This window comes from Furipterus horrens, unplaced genomic scaffold (genome assembly GCF_987537825.1).
Source record: "Furipterus horrens unplaced genomic scaffold, mFurHor1.1.pri manual_scaffold_10, whole genome shotgun sequence".
Taxonomy (NCBI): domain Eukaryota; kingdom Metazoa; phylum Chordata; class Mammalia; order Chiroptera; family Furipteridae; genus Furipterus; species Furipterus horrens.
Window position 1 is genome coordinate 14632585 of NW_028327180.1, and position 13780 is coordinate 14646364.

The window sequence follows — 13780 nt, forward strand, 5'->3', positions numbered from 1 at the left end:
TTCATATCTGTAAAATATATCTACTTTGCAGGTTTTTTAAAAAAGGGATAAGGGAAATAATACACAATGTCTGGAAAGCAGTTAGTCTTTATCCCCGTGAGCCAGACACTGTTGCAGGTGCAGTGAACAAATGGGCAGACGCCCCCGTCGCCATGGAGCGCGTGGTCTTACTCGTTTAACAGGGAGGGAAGACAGAGAGCACAGAGCCAGCGCCAGGCAAAGAGCCACGTCCCCCAACCACAAAATCGTGGCACAGGGCAGTGGGTGAGAAGACGCAGTGCTGCTGCCTGGAAAGAAGTCCTTAGGCAAAATGAATCCAGCAAACCCTTGTGTTATCCTAATTCTTAAGAGTGGCTAAAAGGAAAGGCCACCTGCTTCCAGGCTAACGGCATGGCTTGGCTTGCTGTCCATCAGAGAGGCCTGCTGATCAGTCCGGAGCTGCCCACGCTGTGGCCTTTTGGGGCAGGTGGTGTTCAGTCTGCACGGCCCTCAGAAGTGCATTCTGCTCGTCATCCTGGGTATTCCGGGACTTCCCCAAACCCATTCTGGAGCGGTCTGAAGACTGACAGACAAGTCAACTTCCTGCCGATTCCCTTATGAAGGGGGACAGGATGTCATAGACCAGGTGACTTGCTCTCATTCAGGCCCATCTAAATAACTGGTCTTTTGCTCCAATTCTGCACACTGCCTTACCCTTGCCACCGATCTGCATTCCACGCACTCCCGTTTCTATTGTATCTTTTCATCTTTAACTAAAAACTGCTGCTGTATTATCTTTAGCAGGACTCCGCCACAGCATCAGAACCTGATTTACTTCATGAGACACAGAAACCATTTTTGCCCTTTTTAAAAAAAGAATCATCCCAAATGAGATCCAACTAAATCATATATGCAAAGCAGAGCTCTCCTGTAGCTTTTCTCAGTGACCTAGTGATGGGTTCTGGGAACCGGAGCATTTCCAAATGGTGAACACAGAGGCCTCAGCAGCCCCTCCCAATGTCGAACAACCCCCTAGGCTAGACCTCTGGCGGAGGAACAGGATTATCTGTTATTTATCCTTAACAGATCCCTACAAATGGAATTTTAATTTCCAGCCTCTGGAGCCTGAAATATGTCCTATTCTCGTCTCCGTTAACAGCGCAGGAGAGCGAAAGCTTCCAAAGCCACACGGGTGATGTCAGCTACTGTGCTGCACAAACTGGACATTCTCTCTGCTTTCCCTGGGGGGCGCGCACACACTCCCGCCAGCCTCCCCCCACCCCAGTAGGTGGGAAGGTTTTAAAGCTTAATTTCCTCTCCGGGGTAGTCAGAGGCTTTTTAGTTATATGAAATAGATGTTTATGTAAAACTTCCTTGAGAGATGTACCCTTCCTTCATAATTGCAGAACCAGAACTCAAAAATACCCCTTTATCCAAAAGGGAGAATTAGGCCCGGAAGAGCAGGAAAATGAACAAATATAAGGGTCTAAGGCCATAATTAAGAGAAAACAATAATCTTTCCTGTAATCGTGAGCTTTAGACAACAGAAAGCAGCATTCAGGCTGCAGCCTCTGGGCCCTCACACCCACCCAAGGCTTCCGAAGCCTCGGCTACCTGTGTGTAGGGAAGGCAGAACGAGCACAGAGAATAATTACGCAGGGCTTGCTGGGCGCCAGGCACCGTTGTGAGAGCGTGCAAACATCGACTCGTTCGCTCAGATCTACAATGTGAGTAAAGCTGCCATGATTATCTCCATTTTCCAGATAAGGAAACTGAGGCAGTGCATGATAACAAACTTCCCCAAGGCCCACGCAGCTCGGGACAGGCTGTGAATGGAGACACTGGCTCTGTGCCTGCAATGCCTGAGTGACGCTTTGCCAGAGTCCTTAGGAACCCTAGAGAGAAGAGATGCTTGATAACACTAGCGTAGAATAATAGAAGGTGAAAACCTAAGAATAATATTTATGCGAGAAACGTCTGAAAGGAAGAGAGGCACTCCTTTCTACAAAGGTACCTACGTGGCTGACTTTTGACTCGCTGGGAATAGAAGTTGGTTGATGGCCATTTTGGGCCCATTAGGAAAATTAAGGACCGTGTTTTTGTCTTCAGTTACCTGGGCTATAATCGCACCACTTTGCTGAAAGTTTTCTGTAAATAAAGATGCAAAATAGACCCAAATGAGCAGCTGGTGTTACTTCTGTTTTGAAACATCCAAGGTCTGATTGGAAAGGATGTTTAATGAATGGCCTGCGCTGGCTCACCAGATGCTGAAATGAAACATTTAACTCTACCAATTGAAGGTTTCTGCCTCGGAAGATTAGGTACACCCTCACCTGTCGGAAAGCATTGTAGGAGTAATTAGCAAACGGGGAATTCGAGAATGGATTAAAGATGAGCCAGGAGCCTTCATTCACATGCTTCTGTGTCTTCCAGGAGGACTGGCCACATTTAGGGAGACAAAAGCTGGGCAGGAAGTACAGAGATTACTGTCTTCGCTTCTCTCGCCTGTGAATGAAGAGCTGTTTGTCTTCTTAAAGAGAAAATCTGGCTTCTATTCACACCCGAGGATGTGAGAACATGAAAAATAGGAATGAGAATTTCATATGACAAAAATAAAGCAAAGTCACCAGAAGATATGTGGCGTGGCCATCAGCACAGACCTGGCCTCTCTGCTCAGCTCTGTGAAGCCTTGCTTAATGTTACAGAATTTCTTATGTGTTTTTACACAAATGAAGGAAAGCACTTGAACATGTTGAGTCCGTCAAAGAGCAGCTGATGGGCATGAGAGGCACGTTCACTGATTCTACCACCACCCTGAACTTAGTTTTCCTGAAAATTCTGCATTCATAATCCTCCTAACAGTGGACAGGGAAACTTCCAGAAGGTTTCAAAAATCTTAGTTAAGTGGTAAACGTGAGTCAGCTGTGACCCAAATGAACATTAATTACTTTTAATACACTTTTTTTTTTTTTTTTCTTTTTTAGCAACATGGCCAGTAATCACTCTATCAGGAGTTCTCTTCTTGATGGTACCATGTTTATGATGAACATGAACCTCAGAAAAGATGCCTTCTGAACTAAAAAAATAAGGCAGGTCTGATTTGGGGATTAGAAATCAGTTCTTTGTCCTTAAACCCATTTCTCTTAAGAAGGCTGACTCAGGTTTCCATGGTGTAAGCTGACTCAATGATATCCTGCTAACTAACCTGCTCCTGCCCTTTTTTATTTCTCAATGGTACAAAAATCAGGGAGTTGAGACCTCACGTAGAAGACTTTTAGGCAGAGGAAGACATTAAGAAAACCCTGGGAGCCATTTCTGGAAATAATAGTGTTTTCCTAATTTCCTCAGTTCTCCTTTCCCTCCGAATACTTAACGTATCTAATCATAACACAGAGAATTGTCGATTTCTCAAATTAGTACAAACAGATGGCCAACGGTATTAACAAACAAGTAGGTATCATCTTACCTTGTGTTTTTGCTGGGACACAGTAGGAGGTAAATGTGTGCACAGAACGTAGTCTAACCCAGTGGCCATCAGCCCCAGCTGCACGTTAGAGTCACCTGGGTGGCTTTTTAAAACCAGGACATCTGGACCTATCCTGAGAGACCCCGAGTTCATGAGGGGTCCTGGTGTCTCTGTTATTGGACAGCTCCCAGGAGATGCCAATGTGGGCCAGGTTGAGAAGCTGGGTTTGGTAATGAGGGGAGCAAGAGGACACCGGAAGCTTCTGGAAGCAGACAGATGAGCCACTGTGTGCTAGCTCTGCCATTTACTCACCATGCGAACGGGGGTGGGGGGGTGGGGGGGTGGGCAGAGTGCTTGGGTCTCTCTGAGGCTCTGTTTTTTAGTTTGGGCTGTAACAGCCGTTGTGCAGGGTTGCGGTGAGGACTAAGTAAGATGACAAGGCGGGTTATGTGCCTTACACAGTGCCTTTGGATGTCTCTGTGCATGGTTGATTTAGAATTTCATATCATTTTATTATCAAAATAACTTCACATCCTCTCTCACCTCTGGAACACCTCAGGGTTCAGTCTCGGAGCTCTTTGCCCCCTACTACCCACTTTTTAATGATGTCATCCAGTCTGATACACTGAAACACTGATACACTGAAACACTGATACACTGATACACTGAAAACTCCAGCCTGGACCAGATTCTGAACTTATAAAGCCAACTCTCCACGAGATGTTGGAAAGACATCTCCAACCTAACCTGTCTAAAACAGACCTCTTGATCTGCCCCCACATCCCCAGCCTGCTCCTCTGCAATCTTCCCCAGTCCAGGAAAGGGCAACTCTTGTCTCCTAGCCCCTCAGGCCAAATACCTAGGAATGTCTTTAGTTCTTTTTTCTCTTACACACACATCCAATTGGTTAGCAAATCCTATTAGCTCTGCAATCAAAATATATCCAGAATCCCAAGTATCTCACCATTCCACCAAAACTACTTTTGTCTGGATTAAAGACTCTTATTGGTCTTCCTGTTTCTCCCTGCAGCACCCCTTCACCCATCCAAACCACCTTTATTTAACACAGCGACCATAGAGGTCCTTTCAAAGTGAGAGCTGCATCTCGTTACCTCTCTACTTAAAAGTGTCCAATGGCCTCCCCGCTCCATGGCCAACAAGGTCTTACACAATGTTACTCGCTTCCTCTTCCGTTACTTTTTACTGCGTATCCTAAACTCTCTTCCTCCCTCATCCGGCCCCCTTGTTCTCCCTCCAGCTTGCCAAGCACATGGCTGCCTCAGGCCCCTTGCCCTCGCTGTTCCCTTTGGGTGGAATCTCCTTCCCATAAATACCCACATGGCTTGCTCCCTCTTTGCTTCAGGTCTTGGACCCAATGTCGCCTTGAAGCCTGAAACCTTCTCACCTCCACCCTGGCACTCCTGATTCTCCTTTCTGCTTTTATTTTTTTCCACAGCACTTACCACTCTCAGCCATGCCATATGCGTACGAGTTTGTCTGTTTAACTCCACTGGAAAGGAAGCGAGATAAGTTGGGAATGTTTTTGTGTTTTGTTCATTGCTGTGCCCTGTAGGGTCAAAACAGGGCCGGGCACATAGTAGGCACTAAATGAACACGTGTTGAATGAATGAATGAATCAAGTAAGTTATTTTTTTAAAGCATCTTTCATTGACACTATTGCTTCCTGCGCATTTCTACACTTGCTCTCAGTTGCAGAGCGGTTTTGTTTTTTATTAATTAATTTGTAGAAAGTTGGCTTTAGCAGTACTCAAGTACTAGTACCAGAGTAGAGTAGTACAGTAGTACTAGTACTCAAGTACTAGTGCAGAGAGCAAACCTGCAGCAAAGGCAGCTCTGGAAAGCGCCACTACTACAGCATCATCAGTGTGCTCAGCTTCAGGACAGGTGACATTCCAAAGGAGCTGGCTTCCTGGTACCCAGGAAGTCTTTTGAGTTGTGCCCAATTTTACATCTCCTGTCTCCAGGGTAACTTTTCAAAACCTAATGAGCACTTGTTGGCTTTACAAATCGGGCAGCTCACTTTATTTTCTGGTTGGAGTTATTCGGATGGGGCTCTTGATGGGGACAAGGAAGTGGTGTCACCCTCGTTCTGCAGCCACAGGTCCATCTATTCACTTAATCGCCATGAGATACATGCAAACTGGCTGATAGTGTCTGCTTCCATTACGGGAACTTCTGGGAAGAGACAGGAGCAAATAAAGAATTGGCGTGCTCCAATTCTGAAATGACAGTTGTCATTTGTCCCTCTCTGCGGCGATCTCCCAATCACAGTAAACACATGTTGTTCCAGGATGCACATTTTAGTGCCACTGGAGGCCAATGGTCTAATATGAATCATGAGCACGAAAAACAAAGTCCCCTGTGGCTGACAGCCAGGGCAGAGATGAACAGCAAGCGCTGGGAAAGGGCTGCTGTCGTCTCCTGAATGTGGCAGCGGCCTCTTCAGAAAGGACAAGCCCCAGAATGACAGAATGTGTTCCCCTCGCTTCCGGTGGCATTGCCCTTTCAGAAGTATGATCATTAATCTCTTTAGAACCACTTCTAACTAAGACAAGGTGGTTTTTACTTTGAAGCATACATGAAACCATGGAATTAAAAGTTTGCAGTGGGAGGTGCCACTGAACACCATGTGGGACGTTCCTGTCTCATTGCCCGTGAGCTGCAGGAGAACCCCCACAAGTGGGGTTCAGAGGCCATGGAACTGATGCATGTGGTGGCCCCCTCTCGCTCCTGCTCAGTCTCTGAGACCGAGCGGGCAGCACGTGGATGATGCGCCTCTTCTAGGAATTTCTAGAGGACTGCGTGCGTGATGCAAAGGACTTGAATTTGACACCAGCGACTTGGGTTTAAATCCTGACTATGCCACCTGCTGCTATGGGATCAGGTGATCTGACCCTAATGAGCTCAGTTTCCAACCTCTGTTGAAAACGAGGCTGCAATAAATATTTCAGACAGTGGTTGGAGGTTTCAGTGAGACCGTGCACACGAAGTCCCTAGTACAGTGCCATGCCTAGAGTCAGCACCCCCAAAATCATGGCTCTTCTTTCTTCTTCTTCCTTGTTTTTTTCTTCTTCTTCTCCTCCTCTTCCTTATTATTATTGTTATTATTATTAGAACCAGCATTATGAAACAGCGCTGTGGGGCTCAAACGTAGTAGTCTACAGGACAGGACAGAGTTCGGAGGGTCACCCTTAAAGAAACGCTGACCTTAGGAGGTCCCTCTGAATGACTCAAGATTCCAAAGTGAAATATTTAAGTCTTTCGAAATCAGAGAATCATTGAATGTGAGAGCTTGGAAGGCCCAAGAGATAGTCCAGTCCAAATGTTTTGTAGTTAGGAGACCACAGGGACTGATTGACACCGGTGGCCAGGCCACGGCACCAGACTTGGGGCACACTCTGAGCGTCGCAGCTCAGAGCGGTGCTGTGTCAGGCCTGGCTCGAGCCCCTGCTCCGCCACTGAGGATCCCGTGACTTGGGAAGCCTGGTTATCACTTGAGAACCTCACTTGCCTAATCTGGGGTATAACGGGGGAGCTTCTCAAAAACTTCCCTTCTCCTCCATAAAAGCATCCTCTCCTTTGTTTTAGTGGACTCACAGGTGGCCTGCCACAATCACACGTTCCGGATCGCAGATCTTTGTGCTTCCCGGATAAAACCATTTTGCTGAAGAACTACCTGGCTGACTTGCTCTTTGGGGTCAACCGGGGTGACTGTGGGAATGCCGTGAGCTGGTGCAGGTTAAGGACCTACAGGCTGGTCGTATGTAAGTTCTAGATTCTCTCTAGTGGAAAGTGCATGTGGCCAAAGAATTTTCAGTTAGGTGAGCGTTAGCGACGCGCCCACAACCTTCCTGGCAGGTTGTAAGCTGCCACACACACAGGTATTTTTTAACTCAACGTGCATTAGCAGCCAAGCACAAAAACAGTTTAGGCAACCTACCCCGTGAGCTCAAAGGCCCAGCTCTGGCCTCCCGTGTGCTCTCCCTGGCACCTTGCCCGAGCGGGTCTCTCCACGGAGGCGCAGCTCCGTGCTGCAGCGGGATCTGGGACCTGGCAGTGGGCCTCGGGCAGCCACTGGTCCTCCTCACAGCAGCTGGGCACAACCCCGGGCAGGAAGCTACCGCCCTGCACAGCCCGGAGGGTTCCTGGGCCGACGACGGAACTGCCTAGATTCTCTTCGCTAGAAGAAATGTCTCCCAAGTTCTCAAGCAGTCTATGTATTAATGAGTCCATTTATTCCATGTGTCATGGAAAGTAACGAGTAAGTTCATCAATAAAATCTATTTCTGAATTCATTATGTTAACCTGTGGGGTTGGTGGAGATAAAGATAAGAAGAGCATTTGTTGTAGCTGCTCTGGGATATTTCCTTACTGATAAAATAGTAGTTGGACGCCCCAGTGAGAATTTTCCATTTGAGCAGCTGTCTGTCTCTGGTGGTGAAGTCTAAACTAACTAGTACAATCACACACCACACTGTCAACACAACAGTATTTCCAAGTAAATTACATCATATAATAAGCACTTGGCACAGTGTTTGTCTATTAAGTACTCAATTAATGTTAGTTGTTACTAGTCTTACTGTTGAAAAACGTAATGAATAGAGAATTTTAAAAACAAATCAATAAAAGGTATAGAAACTCTGTGACAGAAGCTGAATTAGTAAAATCTAAATGGAGGTGATCTTTTACCACAAATCAAGAATTACCCTGAGTTAATTTCTCTCTGGTTCCTACGTGATATCAGAAATCTGGGTTAAAGTCCAGTGAAAAGGCAGTAGCAGAAGCCCAGGCCCACACAGTAGCTGTTTGAGGAAGAGGGTAAAATCTGGCCTAGGAAACGTGGATGAGAAGTGTGGGGTGCTTGGGCCACTGGGCGTCCAGGAGAACATCTCCTAACACATCGCCAAGGTGATGGGTACTAGAGGGTCAGCCTGGGGATCCCCCAGAGAGGTGTGATTCTCTTTGATTACGCACTTGCTGCCTGGAACCAGGGCACTTCCTAAAGTTTTATCACAAAGTCTAGACGTACTAGCGGTGATTTTCAGACACCAAATTCTGAATCAAAATTCAAAACAATACAGTCCAGAGACCTCAGAGGAACCAACGTGTATCACTTTGTCAAGAACTTACACCTCTCTTTATGTGGATCAGTGAACAGCACCACACGACGGCCACTCCCACCTTTCTTGAGCATGGCAGTGCAGTCTCCTGGGTCCTTTATTCCAGGGGCATCTTTAAGAATCTGTGAAATGGCAGGTGCCCCCAAACTGCCATTCCTTCCAGAACTGTAACTCTGGGGCGAACTGCAGGACAGAAACATTCACGGCCCTGCCCCAGAGACAAACGTCTGTCTTCTGTCCTTGCTCTGCATTTCTGTTTCCACTTTAACAGTTCGCTGTCAAACAGCTAGCTCTTAGTTTGCAGGAATGGTGCACGGAAGGTGCTGCCTCACAAAAGGTGATGGCTGGCTCATTGGGACACAGCTTTTTGTTAATAAAGACAGTGAAAGGGGTGAGTGCCCGTTTGTGCCTGGGCCACGTGGAAATCGATGTTTAGGGAAAAATTCTAGATGTTAAGTACTTTAAAATCACCTTATAACCAGCGGTGCAATCAGAAGTAATTTTCTTTCTTAAACAACTGATAAAACAATTCAAACCCACGCTGAGACTGCACAATTATGTATAATACTTGGAATCAGTGGAGCAATTTTGGGTCTTCTATGTGCTTTTGTATCCTATTATCTGATGCAGTGGTAGAAGTTCGCCAGGCCAGAAGCCAGTCTCTACATGACCTGGGATAAGTGCTTAATTTTTTCCTATGCTTTCATTTCTCTGTATGCAAAATAAGATAATTACTGACTTGATAGTATTCTACCTGGTTCAGGTAACATGACTTAATGGGTTAAGTGCTGTTAAAAAGTGCTTCCCAACTGTAGGAAGGGTAGTTTTATTAAGATAATAGTCTTTAGGCGCCAAGTGGAATTACAGATAAGCCTTAGGAAAAAAGAAAAACAGAAAGGCAAACTTCCGGTTTTTCATTCCATTTGCTCTTGAGAAAATAACCTAAATGGTATTAAATGATGCTTTCAGCCCAAGTTGCAGGTAATTGTTTAGCACTCTTGAAAAGCTTCCAAGTAAAACTGAACACAAGAACCTTTTCAGATTTTGTTTCTCCTATGAAAACCTTTGGAGAGTGTGATGATAATTTTTAATCTCTTTAGAAAGACGCAACAGCCCTATTTCCTTTTGTGCAATATTGCAACATTATTTACAGAACTGTTCCTTTTAAGAACGTGTTTCCTTTCCGGGTATGGCAGGGAGGCTGTTGTTGTCTTACAGAGGAAGTGTCAGCCACTGGGCACATTACAGCTGAGGAAAGGAAGGCCAATGGCAGTGAAGTGATGTGCTCCAACTTTTGGGAAGAGAACTGAAACTTGACTCCTGACGAGAATCAGGTCTGTGTTCTCTCTACTCTTTCCAGAATCTGATGTCTATGAAAAAGCTATATTCTTTTTGCATAATGCATAGTTTCTTGTCAGAGTTCAGCCACAGACTCGAAATGAAGTATAAATGTCGTGAGGAATAGCCGCTTGGTTCGCCTTTGCACAGAAGAGTCTTATGAGTGGAGAGGCACATAGTGGGCTTCTAATAAACGCCGATCATGACACTCTATTTAAAATTTAAATAGCTGGCTTTCAACTGAGAAATGGTTTTGGAAATGAGAAACAAGCGGGAGTCTCACAAGTGACTTCCCAACAGTCAGCTGACATGTTCTTAGGGCACATGCTTTCATTTTGCGATTTGAAAACACTAAAAACTAATATAAAGATACACTTAAGGATATAAAACATCCTGAAACATTCTCTTTCCAGGTAGAGTAAGACAGTTTTCTACTTCTATTAGAACTCTAGATAAGCAAAATGATTCGAATACTCAAGAGAAAAAGATGAATAAAATAAAAACGAAGCACTAATTCCACAGGGTGTCTTGGGTCGAATTTCTTTCTTGATGAGATCTATTGACCGACTGTGCACTGAGCCATTGTTAACTGAGGTACAAGCTGTTCTGCATTCAATCTCTGCTATGTACACTGTCTTCTCATTACCATACAAATATCAGCATCAAGCTAGAGATGGCTGTGGGAGAGTGCATGGCTTTTGCGGCACCCCACAGCAAGGGATGCTGTTCTGACAAAATGTGAAATTATGTCCAGCCCTGAGCTGAAACTGTAGGAGCATGGCCACCAAGCCCAACAGTGTTGTTTTAGATGCAGCGCGGTGATAGCGCTGTCCTTCCTCAGGCCTCCTCTTTCTTCCTGAATGAACTCCAGGGAATGGCATCATGTCAGGCTTTCCAGATGGATTATGTGAAGCCATAGCTCAATGTCATTTTCAATAGGAAGCCTCATAATTAAAGGTCAAATAGTCACTTCATCTGCAATCAATCAATAGAAAAAGTACTAATACAAAGAACTAATCAATCAATGGCAAAGGCACTAATAAAAGCAATGAATCAAATCCAGCATGTGTGTAGGTGCAAGTACATGGAAGAGATCGAGACGGGGCAAAAGCAAGAACAATAAAATAAACTGAAAGTGTATTAACAAGAGAATATTCAGAAGGCTTCTCAAGCAAGAGTTTTCGCCTTTGGTTCTGTGGTTACATGGGTATCAGTTGACCTGCAATGGTTATTCTTAAAATACAAAGAATGGATGTAATAGTGAATGGAGTTTCTTAAGTATTCTATTTGAGATGTGTGTGTGTGTGTGTGTGTGTGTGTGTGTGTAAAACCTATAGAAGAATACTATGATACTGATTGCAAAAGAGATAGATATATTTTCTAAATACCAAGTAGGTATAATATAGTTCATCTATGTCTGACAGGTGAGAGAAAGTACAACTCCAGATAAAATTACTTGAAATTTCCTCCTTTCTGAAATATGTATTCATCACACTTAGTGTGATGTTCTTTCATTGCCATGCATATTTGAAGTTGCATTAGGATATTCTTACCCATGCAGATAAGAATTTGCATTAGGTCAGTGCAGGATGCATCCTCTGTACCAGTAATGTCAGGTCACCACGAGACAGAAACATGGACTGGATCTCGTGAAAACTGATACAGTAAACTTGCAGGGATGAACACGGCCATTCCAGCAGTAGGATCCAAACCCCCCTTGTTCTATGTGAAACTAAGGGCGCTCCTGGGACAGGGGTGATCATGTCACCTCTCCGAGACAGGCGAAGCAGCAAAGAGGCCCTAATTATAAATGCTATGGCCAGGAGACTGCAGGAGGGAAGCCAGGTATGTTCAAAGCATGATAAAGTAGTCAAGTTGTAACTAAAAGTCCCTAGTCTAAGAGCTAAGGAAATGAGACCTGGGGAGGTATCAGAGGAAGAGTCAGGATGGCTATTTAAATTTTATAGTTTCAAGAGAGATTAAATCTGTCATATTATAGAAGTAACTAAGGATTTATACTACATGGTTACTTACATAATTACCCTAGTATCATATGAGTAAACACTACAAAGGCAAACAAGATCCAAGTCGACCCAACCCTTTTAAACAAAACAGCTACATCTGATTGGCTTTTGAGCACCTGTTAGTCTGAAACTTAGTCTTCAGAAGCATCAGGTACAGAAGAGTATGGCTTTGGGATTAAGAAAAAAGAAGAGACAAAAAGAAAGAGTGAGTATGTGTTTGGCTTACAGAAAAGAAGACCACTAATAGTGCAGGAGTACGCTTTTGGGTAGAGCTCTTTGTTTGGCACAGCTAGCTCCAGCACAGGACATCAAGAAGAAACCAGAGTCAATTTTGATGTTCCTGACAAAAGCAACCCCTTAGTGGTGGGTTGGGTTCAAAGCCTAAGGCCCAAATGCTCAAGTGCACGAGCTGCGGCCATGGCTCAGCCACCTGCCCGAGGACCAGGCTCATTTGATCCCTGAGTTGGGATGTCTGAGGAATCTGGTGGCACCTGCCTCTGGACTTGCTACCTTCATAACAGCCCCTTACTTTTTAGGAGACCTGGAAGGACATCCAGACATCACATCACAATAACCACATGGGGGAAAACGTGTAAGATGATTTCTTTGAGGTCAACGATGAAAACTGCACCTGTTACATGAAAATCTACAAAACAGGAGACTGGAACCCTGGACCTGGTAACAGAGTCATAAATACTACCGTCAGAAAATAACTAATACCAAGAGCTACCACTCAAAGAGTCTCTGCTGTGTGCCAGCAGCGCGCCTCACTCTCTCAGGGGGTCATCTCATTTAATTCACAGCAACTTACATGCATTCTGGCATGGACCGATCACCAATTATGCATAAGTACTGTGCTAGGTACTTAACATATTTTATTTTCAATCTTCATAAATGCCTCACATAGTGAGGATTATACTTCCCCATTTTACAGATGAGAAAGCTAAGGTTCAGGGAAGTTAGATAATTTGTCCAGGGTCACAAAATCAGGACTGGAATGTGGCTTTCAAAGCTCCTTCAACTTCAATTTGATGATGATTATAAAGAAAACCTACCAAACATACTGCAATGTGTGAACATTCTACATCGAAAACCTTTTATGAGAAATGAAAAGGTTTTTTAGGCCCCCGAAAATTGGTTCAATCATAGAAGGGTTTTTCAAAGCAATGAATGACCCGTTCTCACTTTGCTGGTGTTCTTTAACAGAGTGGACAATACCCCCTTCCATTTAATTTGAAGAGTTGCTTTAATTTCACCATCGTAAGATGTAACTGTCTGAGGGTCATATGAAATTAGTTTGTAAGTCTGTGGATCACTTACCCAGCGTGAGAGATTTGTGTGTCGAACAGAACATGATGGCCACAGTGTCTGCTGGTGTGAAGCCCGAATTATTCCTAGGGGCAAAAAAGAAAGAAAGAAGGAAAAAAAGTGCTTTATGGATACTTTTATGAAAAGCCTATTTAACGTACCCTAAATCAAAGGTAGTACCTACCTTCATATGAACATCCCTGTAATCAGTCCTGGTGACTGAAGGGATTCTATGCCCAAAATGTACAGAAGTGTCTGAATTTCTTTTTCTTTTTTCTTTTTTTGGGGGGAATCATTTCTGAGTCATTTGTCCTTAAAAAGGAGACAGTTTTAAAATTGTGTGGTAGAAGCCTCGTAAGATCACACCTGTAATCAGCCCACGGTGCAGGACTTGATGAAAATCATGCAGCAAGGTCTCTGTGTGCTAAGACTCCAGGCTGCCACTGGACATCAGCCTCGTGGCTGGAAAGAGTCAATGTATCTCCAAAACTCCTCATGCAGGAGCAACATATCCTTTTGGTAGC

At 44.5% G+C, this 13780-nt stretch overlaps 1 protein-coding gene across 1 annotated transcript in view; it reads right to left on the reverse strand.

The window, feature by feature from the left end:
• The window catches only part of SLC10A7 (solute carrier family 10 member 7), a 185146-nt gene that overhangs the window by 11243 nt on the left and 160123 nt on the right, over positions 1-13780 (reverse strand). Inside the window, exon 10 of the mRNA XM_090288902.1 lies at positions 13269-13342. Coding sequence (XP_090145028.1) covers positions 13269-13342 — 74 coding nt within the window. The remainder of the gene's footprint in view (positions 1-13268; positions 13343-13780) is intronic.